Source organism: Protopterus annectens, chromosome 2.part0, assembly GCF_019279795.1.
Source record: "Protopterus annectens isolate FY-2018-M chromosome 2.part0, PAN1.0, whole genome shotgun sequence".
In the NCBI taxonomy this organism is placed as follows: Eukaryota; Metazoa; Chordata; order Ceratodontiformes; family Protopteridae; genus Protopterus; species Protopterus annectens.
The window spans coordinates 643,564,820-643,586,905 of NC_056728.1; the positions used below are offsets into that span (position 1 = coordinate 643,564,820).

The 22,086-nt window shown below is 39.0% G+C and overlaps 1 protein-coding gene across 1 annotated transcript in view; it reads left to right on the top strand.

Moving 5' to 3' along the window:
• DDX58 (DExD/H-box helicase 58) overlaps positions 1-22,086 on the top strand; it is a 553,305-nt gene that overhangs the window by 457,569 nt on the left and 73,650 nt on the right. Inside the window, exon 17 of the mRNA XM_044061005.1 lies at positions 12,880-13,031. Within this exon, the coding sequence (XP_043916940.1) occupies positions 12,880-13,031 (152 nt within the window). The remainder of the gene's footprint in view (positions 1-12,879; positions 13,032-22,086) is intronic.

Here is a 22,086-nt window from a genome sequence, read left to right on the forward strand (position 1 = left end):
GGAAGAGCATTCCAGGACTTGGGTACTTTGAGTAGAGGGAGTCGCCATGGTATTTATGTGACTGTGTTATTTTGAGTAATGGCCTACTGGAAGATCTAAGTTAAACTGTAGGAGAGGGCAGAGTTTTCCTTTAACCATGAGTATGCGTATGTAGGGGTATCAACTCTCCCTGATTTTACAGAACATTCTTGACTTTGCCACATGATTTTGCTATGTCCCTGGAAAATGATTTTCTGATAAATTTCTGAGAATTACAATCAGGCAAAGCCAGACATCATTTAATATTCTTCGGAGAATGGATGTTGATAGAAAAACTATTGCTGTAATAATTTTTTAAGTGAATTATGGTTATATTTAAAAACTGACTCTGATTTTGTGTATTTTTCCCTTCATTATTGTTGACTTTGTCCAGAATTCATGATCAAAGAAGTTGAGAGGGATGGGGGGGGGGGGCATAGACACTCTCAGCTGTCCCTGATTTGCCTCCTAGTTTGATCTTCTTCTTTCGGCTTTTCCCGGTTAGGGGTCACCACAGCAGATCACCTGTCCGCTCATGATTGGCAGTAGAGTTTTACAGTGTCGAGTTGCCAGCCCGGCATCCAACCTTCCACAGAAGGCACACACGCATGCATTCACACCTAGGGCCAATTTAGTGTGTCCAATCCATGTACAGCATGTCTTTGGGATGTGGGAGGAACCAGGAGTACCTGGAGGAAACCCACGTGACCACAGGGAGGACATGCAGACTCCGCACAGAAGGCACCCCAGCCAAGGCTCAAACCAGGGAACCTCTTGCTGTGAGGTGACAACGCTAACCACTGCACCACTGTGGCCGCCCTTGCATCCTAGTTTGATCTGTTTCTTGTAAAACGGTGGTGTGCTGGCAAATTAGTGAGGACTGTAATTATTAAATAGTAATAGACATTTGAGTTTCAGACTTAGCCTTCAGAAAAAATGTTAATGCAAACCTTGTTATTCTATCAACTTTCTAAGTACATAAAGGCAATATTTGTCTCTGATTGTGGTCCTTTATCCATCATTATTTTTTTAGATTTTTCTTTTGTTCTTTATCTGAGATGGTGATAGGGATTTGGTTGCAGCAGGTCACACACTATATTCTGACATTAGTGAGCTAGAAAGATGATTTTTTTTATGTGGCAGAGGTCTATAGTTATAGTCATTCAAATGGCTGTAATTGATGGTCACATCTGTGTGTGTGTGTGTGTGTGTGTGTGTGTGTGTGTGTGTGTGTGTGTGTGTGTGTGTGTGCGTCTTTGTGGAGAAAAGGGAGAATAGATGCTCTCAACTGTCTCTGATTTTGCAGAATGTTTCTGATATTTTGCCTCATTTTTGGTCTGTTCCTCATAAAGTTTTGGGTTTTTCTTACAAATCAGTGAGGATTGCAGTCAGTAAAACATTATGACAGATATCTGAGCTTCAAACTTACTGTCCTTTAAAAGGGCATACTAATGCAAAAGCTGGTTGTTATCCTAGCAAGTTTCTAAGTTTGTAAAGGTAATAGTTATCCCTAATTGTGATTCATTGTTCACCATTGTTTTTAAGTTTTCACCTTGATTCTTGAATTAAGAGGTTAAGACATAAGCTGGTAGGATGTTGCAGTAGGTTGTACACTGCATTGTGACAGCAGTGAGCTGTGAAGATACATGCCTGTGTGATAGTTATTTATGTATTCATTAATTCATATAATTAGAATCAAACATTTAAACTGTACAGTCATAGTAATATAGGTGGCTGTAATTGCTGCTCAGATCTATGTACCTGTGTGTTTAAGTATAGATGGTTAAGATTACTGTGGCTAGGTATTATTTTTTTATTTTATTATGTTCTGATATCTGAGGTCTGTACAGTCAGTAATGTTGGCCTTAATTGCTAGGTATAGGAGATATCTGTGGATGAATTAAACTGTTATTTGGCTTTGTAATGGGGGGTATATTTATATGAAGCAAACTGAAATACTTAACTGGATCTATTTTTAACACCATCAGATATCTGATGTGCATTCAATAATTGATGACTATGGAGACTGTGTGTGATTTATATGTGGTGGAGGGGTTGCAGTGTATTTAGAAGTAAAAAGTTGACCATATTTTTTCACTTTATATCACAGTCAGATATGAGCATTATACTCTGTGACTATCTGTGTTGGTCTGAACAGGATGTGTGTAACATCAGTTAATCCTTGGCAGATTGTTGCATTGTGTAGTGATGCCATCGAATATGACTTGCTTCCCTGGCTGAGTTTTTGGCTGCAGTGCCTTCTCTGTGGAGCCTGCATGTACTCTCTGTCTCTTTGTGGTTTTTATCCACGTGCTTTGGTTTCTTCTCCCAGAGCCATAGCTATATAATTTATGCCTCTGACCAGTTGTGCTTTTAATTTCATTCCAGTCTAACACCACAGGGATGCACAGAAAGTAACTATCTTTTTTCAGAGGGGTAGGAAGGCAGGCACTATTCCCAGATAAGATTTATATATCCTTACAAGAATATCTTCTCAGTTTATTGTGGAACTACTATTTTGTTGGCTTTGAACATTAAGTTTTAGACATAACTTATTTTTTCTTGAAAAAAATGAGACTGAAATGCAAGCTTATGACTTTTAGGGCCACTCCTAGCTTAATTCATTTAGTTCCTCCAAACTTATTACAGGGGAGTTTTGGCTAATTAGGCTGTGTTAACAGCGTGGGGGGGGGGGGGGTGTTAAAAAGTAAGCAAAGTTTGAAAAAACAAAAAAGATATGATCTATTTGGATGGTGTGGTGTGGGGCCAAGATGAGGGGGAAAACAGGTGAGAGAGACACTGAGGAAGTGCAGGGGGACTAGTGTGCAGCAGGGGCCCCCATGGACTCATTTGTTTAGGGCTCCAATTCACTTACAGCTCTCCTTGCTGATTGCAGTCAGACATGTGACATATATATGTATTCAGTAACGTGGCTTTAATGAGTGGATATATAATGAGGCAGCCTGTAGTGAATGAACCTATATATTGTTTGAGCACAGCTGTAAAAGAGCCCTACCCCATTCCAGTTAATCCCAGCCATTCATTTACTTCTTGCAGTCTTCCACCTTTTTTTTTTTTTTTTTTATATGTCAGCAACTGCCTTTGCTACCCACTCCTTTCAGCTTATTTACACTAGTCTGAGTCTGTCTACCCACTACAGTTGTGTTATGGTAGAAAAAAACAACAAGCCATCAGAAAAGTTTACAGTGAGCCACACCATGCAACGCATCTGTGGAAGGCAACAGTGTAACCCTTGCCTGAAACAACTAAAGAACCTCAGAAGATAATAAACATTTATGTAAGGGGCTTCACCCCCACACCCCCTTACAAGTATATTTTGACTCCATGGGTGCTGAACTGCAGCCAAAAAGAATCACAGACTAAACGGTACAGTCAGCGAAACACCGATCACCATCGCACATTTCAGCAGACGGAAGAATTGATGAAATAGTCATGCATACAATATAGTCAAACAGTCGACCAAGTGCATTTTACGCACTTTTCCAGAACATTTTCAACTACTTACTGTTTTTGACTCATTAGTTTGGGAAGGCTGCTGCAAGCATGCATATCCCTAGCCATAAGAAATGATGTTTGTTTCATCTGTACCATTTATCTAGCTTTAAAATCCGCTCTATGCAGACATTTTTTTCTGTGTGATGCTGCCTTCTTGCACCCTGTTGAATGGTACTTGTCCATTTACCATGGTCCCTTATCCCTATTTTTCCAAGGATACATGCATTACTTTAAACATCTTCCTTTGTTTTCCTGTCTGTCTGCCTGCCTGTCTGTCTATCCCACTGTCTGTCTTTCTTTGACTGTACCTTGTACCAGGGAATGGAGTAGTTGATAAAAATGTATGTTGTTGGATCAAGTAATATACTCTGAAGAGAAAGAGAAGTTAAGTGTTTTCATTTTTGGCAGTGTATATTTAGACTTTTTTTTAAAATTTACTCTGTCATGGTTTTAGAACTAAGGGTTGGTGTGATTGATGTATGTTACATTTATGGAATATACCTGAAAACAATAAAGTGAAAGGTGGATAAAATACAAACTTAGTGTGCTCTAAATGTTTATTTTTTAATTGCCAGATCAGACACTGTCCATTTCTCTCTCCAAGTCTAGTGTCAGGGGCACTCCAGAACAAGAAAGGAGACAGTAAGATGCAAAGCTAGCAGCCACCTGTAGGATTCTGTTATTCAAACAACAGTTATATTTTTTCAAATTCCACAAATGACTGAACAGCACAAGTTTGCAATAGAATTCAGGAGTTATTTTTATGTAGGGACAAAGCACTTCCCACACACCTCCTGTGCAAGCAGTATTTCCTCCTGTATCCCTTTTACTAATATAAGGAAATCTGAGGTAATTGCACCCCAGAGAAAGAGGATTTTCTCCATAGTAACTTTCTGAAACAAAGAGCATGTTCACATTCAAACTCTATCAAAAGCTGGTTGTCACGGAATAGCCTTCTACCCCTGCCTGGGACAGTACTGCAACATGAACAAGAGAAAAAGAAATTCAGTGTGTGATCTAGAAATTTATCAGTAAAGTGCTCATTGTTGTAGGCAGCTTGGGTGGGGGGGTTCTGAACCCAAGGTGATGAGTGATCATACCAACAGTTCTTAAGGAGTTATTGTTTCTTAAACTATATTCTGAGTAATTCCACACACACAAAAAATTAGGAAACACTTCTCTTGTCCAAAGTCCCTTTTATTACCAAGCAGTTCCTTATGTATTCAACTGTTACAGCTTTAATTACATAGGTTTTAGTACTCATAGGTTTATACTTGTATACTAGGCTAATGACCACTAAGACCTTCATAAGCCTAGCTGTGCAGTCCAACCCAGTTGTGTCCCCATGTGTCATGGGGTTTTATTAGAAGGGGGTATGCTAGTTAGTAAGTTTCTAGAGGTTATGTGGAGGGTAGGGTGTGTAAATTTAAGCATTACTGTCTGCCTCTGTCTGTCAGAGACATGATGGACAAACATAAGCCTCCTGGGAAGTCAAGTAAGTCTGATTTCATTAACCTTTATACGTCAGGCTTAATTAAATGAGTCATGGTGTCATTGTGAATTAAACCCTTACAAGGAGTGGACATAATTATCAAGAAACACTTAACATTTTATAAATTTTTATGTGTTTATTGAATATTTAGAATTCTGCATGGATTCCATAATTGTGCCCCCTGGTACAGGCATTCAGAAACACTTTTGATACATATCACAGACCCTTGTTCATTCCATGTAAAATAATCCATTAGCTTTAAGCTTCAGCCAGGATGAATTATGCTTCCTCTTTCTGACGCCATTCTTTCACTTTTGAAACAAAGAATGAAAATGGACCCTGATGCAAAGCTACAAGTATAAGATCATCACCCTGACACAATGATAATTACCAAAATGTTGAACTGAAGGACAGCTTTGAAAAATTGTGCCTAATGCCTTGTAAATGTTCTTAAATGTGCAGGTATAGTCTGTGCATTGTCTCCCTATGTCAGAGTTAGGGAGTACACGAGGATAGAACTGAGTATATACAAATGACAAAGAACTGACAGTTAAAGGCCGTGTCTATCTAAAAGGATTTTTTCCATTCAAGATCACTTCCATGCCTGAGACTGTAAGGAAACCAGTAAAACATCCCCCATTTGAGAAATTCTCCTTTGTTGTTCATCCACTGACCCTTTAATTTTGGCACTACCTAACTGGTCAGCTTGAGACCAGGTATTATGGAAAGAAATATGCTTAATCTGTTTGGCGTCACTCATATCTCCCAAGGTCCATATCAACCAAGATCTATGAAGCACAGATTCCACATAATTATTGTGTAGTACATAACATGTGAGAAAACGTAACATTTCCCCTTGAAACAAGCTTCCATCATTCTCCACCATCTATAAATGACACATCAGTGACTCTCCAGTTAAAAGGCTGGAGGTGTAGCTATATTGTGCAGCAACAAGTTACAGGTTTCCCTGTATCATTCCATCACTCCCTCATTCCACAATGGAGAACTTCATTTCTTACATAAAACAGACAGGCACAAGATCTACAGCATTGTTGCATTGTATATTTCCCCAGGACTTAACATCACCATAGCTGAAGATAACTATTCTGTGTCTCTACAAATATGTGTAGTGCAACCATTTTTCTAGATGACTTAAATATTGCCTGCAGCTCCACTAACCCCCCCCCCCCTCCTCTCCTTCTACTACCATACATTTGCATGGTTTCCGGCAACTTACCCTAACTCTAACCAGAATAAGTAAACCTAATAAATGAATGTACAATAGAGTGGATGCTTGTAACTTAACTTATCACCTTCACTAAGTCAGGCACCCTCCCAGACATTGCAAGTGACCACCTTCCAACCTTTGCCATAAGGTACTCTTAACAGCTTGCCAAAAAAAAAACAAACAAAAAAAACATTTTAACCTGCAAGAAATCTGTTCAAATTCAACAAGAAATCTTTTTGCATTTAAACATATTAACTAGAACATGCTAAAAATGGTGCCACAAGATGACGCCATTCAAGAATTTTAAAGAACTTTCCGCAACGTGCTGGATGATGATTCCTCTGAAAAAAATGATTAAAAGCTACCGTGCACCTTGGCTATCTAAAAGTACAAAACTAGCCAGGAAAAAATGCTGGCATGACTTGGGAAATATGGCTACAAAAAAAAAAAAAAAAAAACAACAAAGCAAAGACTGCTTCAAAAATTCTGCAACATAGCAAAAAAAAAAAAAAACAGGATAAAACTGATAAAAGGAGCTATTACACTATCTTGAAGGCACCCAAACAATATATCCTCACGCTGTTCTGGTCCTCTGTAAATACCCCCCTTAATCCTGCCAAAACTGCTAAACCAAAACCATCACCAGACATTCCCCCCAAACCAGACTGCAGGAAAATTTAACATAGATTTCATTAAGGCAGTTACCTCCCTATTTAACAGCAGTGCTATTGACCACACCACCTCCGATACTCACGCCTGCATGCACACAGCTTTATTCTCATTATAACCCATATGTACGTGCCTCCACCATTCAAATGCACTTTGCCAACTTCAAACCAACAACATAGCTGCCGATAGCTTCCCAAAAGAATATATTTAAATAGTTGCTGATACTCTAACATTCCTTGTATCTACACCCATAACAGATCCATCCAGGAAGGATGTCCTCCTCCTCTGGAAAAAAAATAAATAATACATCCGCCCACTACATAAAGGTGGCAACCCAGAGTTCTGTCATTTTACACTCATCTCCAGCCTTTCACCTGTCAAAAAAAAAAAATCCCCAAGAAATGCATACATACACAATTACTCTCATATCTAACTGATGATAAACTCCTGACGCCCTCTCAACATGGTTTAAACCCTGAGAATAGTACCATTACTGCTGTACTATGTTTGATCAACACTATCAACAACAACTTGGACAACCTAGTCTCCTCTCTGTTCTTAGACTTATCTAAAGCATTTTCACACCATTTCTCAACAAAAACTACTAGCTAATCTTCACAGTCTTGGTCTTTCTCAAGCTTCCCCCTCCATTTTCTAAAGTTACTTTCTTGACAGATTCAAAGCATTCATGTTGCAGTTTGAAGTCTCATTTTTCCCTATCTCAGTAGGGGTCTCTCAGGATTCCATTCTATGTTCCTTACTATTCAGTATTTTTATAAATGATGTACCATCTTCTGCTAAACACAGCATATTTATCCAATAGGCAGACAACTCCATAATCATTTGCTCTGTTACTAGCCTAACCAAACAACAACCGCTTATTCAAGAATCTTTCTCCTCTCTCAAAAACTAGCTCAACAATTCCCAGTTAATACTAAACCCTAAAAAAAAAAAAAACAAATTACTATTTACTTGCAAATCCGTATCTCTTAATAAAACCAAACTTAAATATAAATTGTCCCATATACCAAGCTACTAAGTACAGCAATAGATGACTCCTTGAAATTTGACCTCCACATTAACGAAGCCATAAAAAGACTTTCCAAAAACTAGGCATTATGAACAGAGCAAATACTTCCACATTAACTCCGCCAGACCAGTAACTGTTTCTGCTCTCAGCTTTCCTGTATGCTTCACCTATCTGCCATCTAACTGGCTACCTAAAAGTAAAACTCAAACAATGCTTCAATAAAATTGCAAAATTTGCCAGCAGCTGACCTTCCAGATCTCATCACTGCATACTCCTCAAGCAGCCAAACTGCCTTGACCCAAGTCAAAATCTTACACTCACACCCAGTTAGTAGTAGCCCACAATCTAATGCATAACCCCACTAAATGTCCTGCCTTAACTAGCATTTTACTTCTGTATTCTCCGCCTAGACCCCTTCACTCCAAAGAAAAATTGCTTCTAAATATACCGGCAGAGATGCCTTACATTCCACTTATATCTCCAAATTCTGCTTTGTCCCTTTCTCATTAAGGCAAACTGAAAACTAACAATCCTTCATATCAGAATTAAAGCAGTACTTAAAAAACGAATACCACTACTCACCCCAGGGTAATGTTTACACCTCCCTTCTTAGACACTTTCCTGTGAGTACTCCCATCTGTCATAATACCATATTTCCACCAACATCTACCTACCCTTACTGACCTTATACACACACATCCTTAATTCATACATGCAGGTACAAATGTCAGCCTTTGCATCTTACTTGCCCATGCTGTGTTCATCACCCTCTATAATCCCCTTCATTTTTACTCCCAGATGTATACAGCTTCTTATTTCTGCTTCCATTTAATCTCTAAAGTTCAACTACTGGTAACACTCTACTCCAGTTGTATCTTATGCTGACATCTCTCAGTTCTAATATCTTAATTATTCATCTCTCATTTCTAGATGTATACTACTCTGTATTCCCACTTCTGTTTAGTCTCAGACATTTAACAGCTGGTAGCACTCTGCTCCACTTGTACTTTATACCTACATCTGTCATTCTTTCATTCATAAAGAACTTGTATGGAAATTGTTTACACCAACATGTCCAGGCTGAACGTATTAATATGCACGTGGACAGGATTTACAATTTAATTTAACTTTCTGGTAATGGTAAAGAATCTGCTTACTTAACCCCTCATATTGAAGCTGTATGACAAACTGTAAAAAATCTGCTGATTTTATGCTGTTTGTATTTTACAATAGGTTAAAGTCTTCTGTGACTCTCTGTATGTCAGCTCTATGTATGTACTATATATTTTACCAGGTTTTTGTTAGCTTGTCTATCTATATGATGCATCTTATATCAGATTTTTATATTAGCTTGCTTGTATATATGATACTGCTTATGTTTATCAGTATGTTTGGAACTTTTCTCCCCATGACTCCGCTGAAGAGGAGTTTCACATCCTGTCAAACTTTCCCAGTAAACAAAAGCAAATAATCAAACAAAGAATATCACTCCACTTACCTCTTGAGATTTGTAATGAGAGGGATTAATCGTCTCAAGGCCCTCAGTTATCTGGACAGACCGGTAGACCTTTCTCACAGTCTCTTGTAGATTCCTCTATGGTTAGATGTTTGTAGCCTCCTGTTTCTCCACAGAGCAAATGACTCCACAAGCCCCGGATTAAAGAATCTAAACTTTTGTGAACAGATACATAAGGCACATTGGTCTGACAGTTTCATATCACAATCACCCTTACCACCTCCAAGGTAAACCTAGATAATTGCATAGTGAGTCTTGTATTTTCGTTGATCTGTCTTGAATTGCCATCCTTCAGGATAGAAGGAACGTTTTATATATGGTTTACTCTCTTGGCATGTAATTGCTTGTAAACTGTGTAGTAATTGCCTATGAACCTACAAACTACAGCACAGAACACTGCTAACAAAGTCTAGAAATGCAAGGGAATTAAACTAGAAAGTATTGCTAGTGTTGGAAACAGTCTAGCTAAAAAGCTGGTAACCTCAGCATCAGCTACTAACAGCTTAAGGAAAAAACAAAACAAAAAAAAAATCACATCCTTTATACTTTCTTGCTTGGATGTAAAATAAAATGTCAAAGTACCCAGCATACTCCAGCTAAAAGTCCAGCAAAGTAATAGTTCTCAAATCAGCAAAATCCACCAAATTATTGTAATAATACAAGTGTGATTGGCTCCCTCCCAGAGGTTTGAAACTTGATAATGTGAGACTCAAAACTACAAATGTATTTATTTATGTGTTTACTGGGGTAGTGCACTGATCTGTATTGACCAATTTCAGTGCAAGTAAAAATTTAAGTATGATTTAATGCAAATTACAATGACCTTTGAAAGTCACCATTACATATTTAAAGCATTTATTGCAGTGGGCAAGCCTCCCTGCACCTTCTATGAACTAACTCTTGAGATCACTGTACCTCAGAAAAGAGGAACTACTCCCAAGTTACAGCAATTTCAGAATTAGCATTTCGTCCTAATCATACTTAAATTCTCACAGTTCTAAGTCTCAAATGCACAATCCTCAAACACACAGTAGGAACCCGGCATGATTAAAGCTCCAAGAAAATTCCTTCACACATAAGGCATTCCATATGCATACCAGGAGAAACATGCTGGAACATGTAGATTGGTGATGACACTTTATAGCACCCAGTGGAGATCTGAGTAGGCAGCACAAGACTGGCATTGAATAAGAGCTAGTGTAAGACATGCAATCCAAAGACGGAGCTTGCTGAAGGTCCATTTGTAGGACGTAAGTCAAAACAGACCGTATTTAATCAGCCACCTGGAGCAACAAGTCAGTTGTGAAAGCTGTTTAGGTATGAAGTTCAAAAGCTCATGCTTTGTAAAGGTAACAACTATCTCAATTCACAAATGAAACTCGGGGCTAATATTCTCAAAAAATGTAAGACATTTATCTAAAATTTTATTGCAATACTGTTTTGTAACTCTTTTATTTCTGTAATTATTTACTGTACATAACTGTTTCATAACTGCGATTGTATTCACCTGGGCTGTATCTGTAAAAGTTCAGATGCGATCAGAGTACTACTGTGGTACACAAACAAGAAAATAAACCCACATAAATAAATATAAAGAAAGATGTTGGTAGGTAGAAAAGCAGGCCACAGTGCCTTTATTTGTCTTATGTTGACCAGGTTACTACCACTAGGCTGGTTGCCTCTTTTTGGGGGAGAAGTGAGATAGTATTTCTATTGTTGGGGGAAATTTGGCCAGGGCATTGGGGAACTGTAAACTAGGAACAGTGATAGAATCCCTCAAAGACACAAATGCTCTCCAAGAAGACCTGACACAAACTAATAACTGGTGCTAGAGTCACAGCCTAAAACTCAGTAGTAAGAAATGTACAAAAGTAACCTTAAGTAAGACAGCCATACTGGGAAATTACTTCATTGGTAATATACGTCTCTGAGAGTAGTCTCTGTTGTTAGGAATTTGGTAATGTGTGAGACAGTGACTTGGCCTTTGACCATCATGTGTCTACTGTTCTAAGGAAATTGCTCTGTGTTGTATAAATTGTAAGCAAGGGTGTGGCATCTAGGTCCAAAGATATTATTGCTCCGTTGTACTAAGCCTTCGCATTGAGAACAACGCTTTAGTCAATATGTACCTCACTGGGCATATGCAGCAACTGGAGCATCCACAAAGTATCCTCCCAAAAAGAATTTGTGGTGTAGAACCATGCCCTTCATGGACTGTCCCAAAACCATATCTCTATACTCTATCTCCTACAAGACTGCTAAGAGGCAATCTATGCCTGGCGTACAAAACATCCTCTGATCCAGTTCTGATGGATCTACTGCACGTCCACAAAAACAAGTAGCATTAGAAATACCCAATCTACAAATCTAAACCTTTTCTTTTTCATAAATAATTCATGTTGGAGGGATAGGTGTATGTCTCAGAGATTATCCCTTCTATGGAACTGGCTTCCCATCCATATGAAGCAAAGTTCTTCCTTGCACTTGTTCAAGCATGACTTGGACCAGTGGATGTGAATTTAAATTTAACCCCTTGTTTGACACCTGTGTCTCTGTTAGAGAGAGCTTGTGAATGTGTGACCACTCATGCTCAAGCTATATATGATATCAAACCCTGTCCAACACAGTTAGGAATCATGGCTTGACTTAAAAGGCCATTTTGGATAGTTAGCCTAGTAATGACTATGTTCCTATGAGAAAAGCATTTTACATTAGGGAGACCGTTTCAGTGCGAAGTACAGAAATGAAAATGAGACTAAATAGATGTAAGACCGGAGTCATTAGTTTTGGCTTACAGAAGCAGCAGAAGCAGTATCCTTACTAAGAAAAGAAGAAAGCCAGATTTTTTTTCTTGCAAATTCGGAAGAGCAAGCAGATTGAAAGGCAACCTATTTCAGGGAAATAAAGTAAGTAATAAGCACTGATATAAAGCTAGTCACTGGGCTGTTTGAATTAGGAAAATTGTTTTATACTGGAAGTGCATTTGTTGCAAGTGAGCATATGAAGTCAAAGTCCAAGTTTTGACCATTGTCTACTAATAGCAAATAGTGATGTGTTTTGGAGATCTGAGCAGTCAGCATGGTATCTGAAAAGGGAAGAGACAGCCTAGGGCTGCAGTTGCCCAAATAAATCTTGTACAAGGTGGTTCTACACACCACTTCCTTCTCTCTGGCTTCCTCTGCTCCAGCACTTTTTCTGCATTTATCTTCTGTGTCTGACATTTATCTTCACTGTGTGTCATTTGAAGCCATCATGTTTGGCTTGCACTTTGTATATTGTCATTACCGTTTTTTTTTTTTTGTGGTTTCTGAATTCATTTTTGTTTCACCATAAATTGCCAAAATATCTGAAGTGTAGTTTGTATGAAGAGATAATCAGCATGTTTCTTATTTTTTTTCTTTACCAACAAGGTCGTGGAAGAGCACAGGGCAGCAAATGCTACCTGATAACTAGCAAGGTGGAACTGATTGAAAAAGAAAGAATCAACCTTCTCCACGAAGAACTAATGAATGAAGCCATTCAAAAGTTACAGGAAATGGATCAGAAAAAGTTTCTTCAGATGGTAATTGACCTGTCATTTGGTTATCTTTCATATCAAATTCAGAATGTTTTTCTAACATTTACAATTACTTTGAAAGTTGATAATACAGTGTACTTAGCAATGCATTGTTAGTCATTTGGAACTTGTGTAAGTCAGAATGCCTGAAAACTAAGTTCTGCCACCATTTTGAAGGTTATACTTCCTGATTATGTCCTATGACCTCTGACCTTTCAAGTGGAAAAAATGGCTGCCTCCTTCCCATTTTGCTTACAGTTTATTTTATACCAGTGTTAAAGTTATGCTTTTTAAAAGTGTTGTGACCTTTTTCATTTTCAACACTGTTAGTGGGCTAGTGGTGAAATATTAGAAATTAGGATCTTTGATCTGCATTGTATGGTGCTAGAAGTTGCTGGCCTCCAACCAGTAAGGCACCTCTGTACTTTGTACACCAGCATTACAGTCTAGCTGGATGTCTTTTTTTTTTTTTTTTTTCAGTTCTGGACATTTAATGTGTTCTGTTTCAGGAATCTGAGCTGGCCTGGAAAGGGTCCTTAAGCATCATTCTAAAGGTTAAACAGATGTCTTGGTTCTAGTCAGGTTTGCTACTAAGCTTGCGGCCTTTAAGACATTTATTTTGTCTTACTGCTAATTCCTGCCAACATCAAGAATGGAGGGACCTTCATGATTTGCTGTCAGTATGGGTGAGTCTTTCTAAATGATGGGCTAATCTATGCTTATATATAATGGATGAAACATTTGGAAGTTTGGAAGCTCTGAGGTTTAAGGCTTTGATCTCCTGATGAGCATCATCCAGTATTTATGGGTTTAGTTCCTAGGTTGCAGACTTTGTGAGTCTGATCAAGTTATTTAACCAGAAAGTACTTCTAACAGGCATTTGTGCACAGCAGCCTTATCTGTCTAACAAATGTTAACAAACCCCAACTGGGGGCTTTGTCACAATTGTTAAGGTGTTTATCTCATATACACAAGGTACAGGATTTGAATCTCACATTTGAAAAGGGAAAGTGACTAGGCTTAAAATGGCCCACAAGTGCAGTTAGCTTAGTACTTGCCTATGGACCTAAAACAAACAACATTAGCAGGGATTCATGAAGAATCTGCAGTCTGTGATGGACAAAGGCAATCAGTAAATCACCCCCTATATAAATCAAATTTGTGGGTCACATTTGGTTGCATGGATAGGTTTATAAGGCCGTGTGGTCATAAGCCTAGTATATACCTATGAAGCTATAAAGGCGAAAGCAAAATAACAATAAATGAACTTCCAGACATATGTTCACCAATGTTCCTCATCACTTTGGAGAGACCACTGTATTTCCCGGTTCTTTTTTTCCTGCGTCTGTATTTCAGTTCTCAAGGACCTCTCTGTTTTAAAGTTTAATCCATGAGGATGAAGGCTCTTCAGTTCTGACTGAACCAAACCGATTTGCCCTTGGTCAACCAGGTTGTCAGGATATATTCTCTTAATTGATTTACCATCAAAGTTGAAGGAGGCAGCCATGCGTGTGAAAAACAATCCTCTTGTAAATCATTACACTAATAAAAATATTCTGAATGGAACTCAATCCCTAAAGAAGTTATTTCAGTGGATTTGGATAAAGTAGTTGAGCCTCTCTGAAAAAAATTATGGAATGAGATGCTGTAATGGACTTAGGAACTACTGCACTAGAACCATCCTGGGTGTACCACAGCGATGAAAATTACAGTAGATGTGGAGTAGAAGCTAATGTAGAGAACTGCAAATCTGTATTAAGTTCTTAAAATTCCTCCAGATAGGCATATACTTTGGTAGGCAGCAATCCAACTTTTGGGTGTGAAAGTCAAAGATGGACTAGCAATAATAGATTTTGGTAATAAAATGCAAATTTAGCTTTATATGAAACCTGTCTTACTTGCAGTTTTTCAACATTGGGAAATTTATAAAAATGCACTTGGTAATCTTTTATTCCATATAAATTAACATTAAATAAAATAAGAAAGTTACAGATATACTCGGTTAATGAAACAGTAACACTAACTCTTTTAGGACTGATCTCATAACCTTGTAAAGTGTTGGTAGATCTACAAAACATTTAAGATGGAAATGGTGTATCAACAGCAGGATGGGGTGTGAACATTTTATTGAAGATATTAGACAGTGTATTACTACAGATACCAACAACTCTTTATTTTCAGAATGAGAGAGGAATTACAGGTTGTGCAGGACAACCAGGATAATGTTATGTGTGAAGTCTGTGTGGTCAGGCAGGACGTTTTGGTAACTTATGCCCAAGGTGTAGATATGCCATTATGTAGGCAATGAGGTTTACAATCACAGGGATTGTGATGGGAGATGTCCTAGATCTGGTTTTACTCAGCATTACTAGCCAGAAAGTACAGGAAAAGAAACTGATGGCAGTGTGAACAAGACAAACATTAGTAAAAATAATAGCATATCAACCACAGAAATAATATGGCAGTATGAACCTGATGTAACTCCAGATCCAAAAAAATAAATCAGAAGAGGATGGCAAAGAAGTATTGTCTCTGATGCATGAAAGTAAATATGCTTTGTTACAAGAATGAGAAGAAAGCTTAGATAACAAGCCATGGGAGAAGAATGAAGCAGAAAGTGAACAAAACAAACTTGCTCAAAAAATTATTTAACAAAAGCTTTGGAATATAAAACAAAGGAAAGCAAACACCACATTAAATTCATTTAATATTGAATTAAAATGATTAAAGATGAATTTTAGTCAGTATAAATGTAAATAGTATTAAATCACAGAAGAGAAGACTCGCATTATTACAATGGTGTAAAAAGTTGGGAACAGACATAATGACTGTGTGTACGTAGAAAAATGTAGATTTACAGAGAGAAACATGGCAGACAGGAAACAGTGCAATTGTCTGGTCTGGAAGAGGGTTCAGGGGTATCTTTATTGATATGAAGGATTAAGGAACTGAAATTACAACATACTACATAGTTTATGTCAGGGAGGTGTTATGTCTAGGCATCATGATCTACTCAAAAAAATATGAGTAGTTTATGCACAATGCACTGACAGCAGACTGAATGAATCAAATTCATTGATCAACACACCCAGCAAAACTGTGGGTGAGAAAAGTTTAAGCAGCCTTTCCTTCTTCTTCTTCTTTTTTTTTTTTTTTTTTTTTTTTTTGCAGTGGGAGGCAAGCATCCTTACAGCTCCTATGCAGGAGCTGCTTCACCCACATCACTCCTTCCTTATGAAAAAATAAAAGAGATGTATCATGCATAGAACAAGTGCAAGATGAGATAAGAAATATATGTGACTGGCAAGAAAAAAGTTCAGTGTGGAATAATAATTGACAAAACATGCAAGTATAGGAAAAGGGATAGAAGAAAACATCAAAATGAGGTTATAGATAGAAGAACAGAATTGAATGAGCTGAAATGTGTTAGCAAATATAAATGCAGAAACAACACCAGGAATGGAATGGATATATAAATGCATAGACAACACCATGAGTTGATGGAATAATTTATAAGTTGTAAATACTTAAAAGATTCAGTCATTAGCCATAATGGAAGTTCGCAATCAATAGTATAAAAAGATATGGAAAAAAAAAACAAAAAATAAAAACTATTGTATGAGGCAATTAAAAATTTGCATGTTAGAAAATAAGTGGTTAAAAGGTTCGCTTAATTGGATTTCTGTAGCATTACTTAACTGAGACTATAAGGTACTTTTAAACTAATCAAAAATTGATAAATAAAGTGTTGCAGCATAAAGTCATTGAGGAAAACAGAGCTGTGGGAGAAGGAAAGGATGTAAGAATTCTACTAAATATAAAATAAACAGGAGAGTTGACTTTACATTTATGTAAAACCTTTGATAATATTAGCTGTGAACTGTTTTGGAAGTTAACAAAGTATAAGTTACAGAACAAGTTTTACTTGTAGGGGATAAATACTAGTGTTGAAGTCCAATGGTCTGTGGATATCTTGGAGGAGTAAAATCAATATAGGGGTCAAACAGCAGTGCCCTTTTATTTATGTTTGAGAACTGAATGGATGAAATGGTAACAACTGTACAAACAGCAGTGCTGATTGATAAAAATAGATGTTATGTGTATCCTTATATAAACGTATGCAAATGGTATTACTTCATAGCAGGAAATGAAACTTTTGCAGAAAATGCCATAAACAGGTTTGCTATGTGCAAGCTACAAGGTTCAGACTTGAATTTAAATAACAAAAAAAACAGGGTTTAGGTATGAATGGAAATAGAAACAGAAAATTAGAACTAGCACTTAGTCATGCTTTTGGAAGGCAAAAGAAGAGTTTCAGATGTTCAGAAGAAATGTTAACATAAGGGGAACTTTAATTTGGTGAGGGATATTCTTTTTCATTCATGAAAAAGTGTACATGCTACAGATTTTCTTAGCCTCTTATATCAGAAAGGGGGTTAACAAAGTTGTCTGTTTCCTGATTTCAGAGTGTGACCATGGAAAATGGTAGAATACTGTCAGTCTCTAGTTACCAAGTACACTCTACATGTGGCATCAGCTGTTCATGATGCCACTGTAGGAGTCACATGTTGTTCAGTGTCATAGATGCATGGATGGATACATAGTTAAACCAAAAACACTAGTTAATTTTAAAGTGGCAGTACTTTACTGTACCCTATTCCCAACATATGTCTGAGGTTTTTAGCTAAAGGTTAGGATCAGTACTGGCAGGGCAGGCCAACGGCATATAGAATGTAGGAAATTCTCTTAGGGTCTGAATAAACTCTTTTTTTTTTTAACCAGTGATTCTATCAATGGTCTTGAGTCACAGTGCCATGGGACATCTATTTCTGCCAGGGTTTGCTGTGGAATCCTAGACAGTGTGCCTGTACCTAAGAGTTCCAGTTCTTTCCAGACACATGAGAAAGTCATATCTCATCCTAATGTGTTACCCTGGGAACTACATTCAGTGTCTAAAAGCATTATATCTATGTAGCCTGGACTACCATAAGAGACGACTTTTCAGCATGGCCCAAATCATGATACTGAGTTACGCTAATGGTTCAGTGAGTTCCTCTCAGAACAAAAATAAAGAAAATGTGTGTGTGTGTGTGTGTGTGTGTGTGTGTGTGTGTGTATATATATATATATATATATATATATATATATATATATATATATATATATATATATATGTGTGTGTGTGTGTGTATGTATGTATGTATGTGTATGTATGTATGTGTGTGTGTGTGTGTGTGTGTGTGTGTGTATATATATATATATATATATATATATATATATATATATATATATATATATATATATATATATATATATATATATATATGTCCTTCAAGGATGCATCTGCAGTCCTTACAAATGGGTTGTCCTGTCGTCAGGCAGCCCTTCGGTCGGCCGGATTCCAAAGTCTGGGTCTGGCCTCGGCTGGTGTCGCACTTCACCCGACGTCATAGCTGCAGTTATTCGGGTATAAAGGCATCAGCCGATGCCATTTTCCTCAGTCTTTCTTGCCGCGTGGCGCCCGAAGCAGAAGCTGTTCGCAAGTGCCGGTTGGTCAGAACCAGAGATTACTACTACCGAATACTTCTACTACTACCGAAGACTTCTAAAAAGCTAAGTACCCCGTTGGGGACTCTTTCTTGCCTCAGCCGATGTCAGAAAAAATGAATAACTGTTTAACTTGTGGAAAACAAATACCTCATAAAGATTTCCACTCTTACTGCTTACCTTGTTTAGGCCCAGACCACAACGTAGCAGCTTGTCTAGCCTGTGCTTCTTTTAACCGACGGACGCTTAGACGTCGATCGGAATTTGCTGAGGAGTTTTTTGGCTCCGATTTTGCTTACATTATGCCGTCGGATCCTCCGACTATGCAAATATCTAAAAAGCGCAAGGAAAAGGACCGACACTCGCGGTCCACGGTTTCGTCCGAAACAGCGGTTAAGCCAACCGCGAGTGTCTCGGTTTTGGCTGAAACCGAGCAAGCGGTTCTTCCTTCAGCCGAAAACTTACCTCCTACTGAGGCCTCTTCCAACCTGGTGGAATTGGCTTCTGAAATCCCTCCTGCTCTTGCAGTTTCTCAGGAATTATCTGACACTATTCCCTTGGATATTTCAACCCCTGCACGTGGAGCTGCTAGGCCACCTGCAACCATGTCCATTAAGGCCTTTGCCAGGGCTAAAGCAGCTAAAACTACTAAATCTGTGCCTGCTAAGACCCCCTCTCACAGGCCTAGCTCTAGTTCACAAATGCTTACTCTAGCAGAGGATCTCATTTCTTTAATCCGGGGATCCCAACCTCTCACAGACAGGGCCTCTCACCCACCTCCAGAGAAGAGGCCTAGAGCAGAGCCCCCTGAGCCAGTTTCTACAGATGATTCCTCTGATGACTCAGATAATACAGACCCTCCAGAGGCTCCTTTCTCCCCTTATGAAGACTCTGATGCTGAAGAGTCCATCCCTTCTGCCTCTCCGCCTGAGGAATTTTCCTTTGGGGAAACCTTACATGCCATGAGGGAACAATTTCAGTGGCAGGGCCAGGATTTTTCAGACTCTAGAAAAAGGCTTAGAACTTTTCTGCATTTACCACAACATAGGCCTTTAGCCATACCTCCAGTTCTTTCTGTTGTAGATGATGCATTTAATGATGCTTGTACTGCTCCTGATTCACTACCTCCGGCCCCTGCTAAGCCCCATAGGTACTACAGGGTCCCGGACACGCATTACCATTTGTATAAGGCTCCTTTTGCAGATCCCGAGACTATCTCCCAGGGACCTAAGGCTGTAGCAGCTACCTCTGCCAAAAACCCCCTCCCCTCTGAAAGGGAATCCAGGTCCTTAGAGAGATGGGGTAAAAAAGTTTGCACTTCTGCTACTCTTTCAGCTAGGGCCTTGAACTGTCAATTTCACATGATCCAGTATCAAGAATTTATGCTAGACCAGTTAACCAAAAAGCTGTCCACGGATGAACCACTAGACAAAAAATCTGTTCAGGAAATGGTACATAACATACAGCAAGTCAGTAACCATTCCTTAAAATGCGGCTATGATGCACTGGAGGCTTCCTTTAGATCAGCCATGACTGGCACAGTTATCAGAAGGCATGCATGGTTAAAAGAGCAGGCCTTACCAGACCATGTCAAATCAAAACTACTAGATGCTCCCATGGACAAGATCAATTTGTTTGGCTCTTCTGCACAACAGATGCTGAAGAAGATGGAAGAGAAGGCAAAATCTGTCCAAACAGTGAAAGATTTCTTACAGGTCCAACCTCCAAGGTTTAGCAGGAATTGGCCCTCCAAGAATTGGTCCTTTCCAGACTCCTCCAGAGCTCAGAGAGGCAGGAATAGGCGTTCAAGAGGCAGAAGTCAATCCAGGGGTGCCTACAGGGGACATCAGTGGCAGGGTAACAACCAGCGAGGCACAGCCACAGACACAGCCACCACCACTACTACAGGACAATCACAGTGACTTGGCTCTGGCACTGCCTACCAGGGAACAACTAGAGGCACCCTTAGGCGGGAAGCTAGCTTTATTTTCAGTAAACTGGCATTACATCACAAGAGACAAGTGGATTTTGCAGACAATAGACCTAGGTTACAGGTTTCACTTCCATACTCTACCAGGGAAGAGAGGAATGCCAAACCTACCTCCAAATCAAAAGGCAGAAGCTCTAAAACAAATAACTCAATTATTAAGGATGAGAGCTGTGGAAAAGGTACCATCTATGGAGCAAGGACAGGGATTTTACTCCAGACTCTTCCTGGTACCAAGAAAAGAAAGCAAATGGAGACCTATTCTCGACCTGTCCGCTCTAAACACATTCCTCATTGTTCCAAAATTCAAAATGCTGACCTTACAGCAGCTTCTTCCCATGCTGGGCAAGGAGTCTTGGCTGGTAACTCTAGATCTCAAGGAGGCATACCTGCACGTCCCCATACGACCAATTTGCAGAAGATACCTCAGATTTCTTGCAGGATCAGAGCATTATCAATTCTCAGCATTGCCTTTTGGCTTATCTACTGCGCCCAGAGTGTTCACGAAATGCCTGGCATCAGTAATTGCTCATTGCAGGCTTCAGGGAGTCCAAATCTACCCTTACCTGGACGACTGCCTGATACAAGCGGACAACAAAAACAAACTAGCAGAAGACTTGAAAAGGGTCATTTACCTACTACAAGCCCTGGGATATACAGTCAATATAAAAAAGTCAAGGCTGATACCATCCCAAAGGATAACCTTTTTGGGTGCAGAGCTGGACACATCGAAACAAATGGCATTCCTAACAGTAGAAAAACAGGAGCAACTCCCTCTCTACTTCTTGGCATTAACAAAGCAGAACCATCTAACAGCAAGAAAAGTCCTGCAAGCCTTGGGTTTCATGGCATCCTGCATAATATTGGTTCCACATGCCAGACTGCATATAAGAAAGTTACAGTGGTACCTAAGGAATTTATGGTCTCAGCACAAGCACAGCCTATAAACCCAAATTCCAATAATTCCATGCCTGAAACAAGAATTCCAATGGTGGGCTCAGGCCTGTCAATCAAACAAAGGACTGCCCTTCCACAACACTCAACCCAGCCAAACCATCACAACGGATGCCTCAGACCTCGGTTGGGGGGCCCACATGCTGGACAAGTGCATACAAGGTTTATGGACTCAAGACCAGCTGCACCTACACATAAATCAAAAGGAAATGCTGGCAGTAAAACTGGCAATTCAGACATTCAGACCATTTCTTCGACAAGGTCAGCTGTTGATAAGGACAGACAATACCACAGTTATGTGGTACATCAACAAACAAGGAGGCACACATTCGTACCCTCTATGCCGGATGGCAATGGACCTCTGGAATGTGGCCCTGAGCTACAACATTCACTTACAAGCAATTTTTGTACCAGGAAAAGAAAACATTCTAGCAGACATACTAAGCAGAACTACCACGGATGCCCACGAATGGATGCTGCATCCGGACATCTTCAAAGCCATTACAAGAAAATGGGGACTCCCAGAAATAGACTTATTTGCATCCCCACGCAATCACCAACTAAAGAAATTCT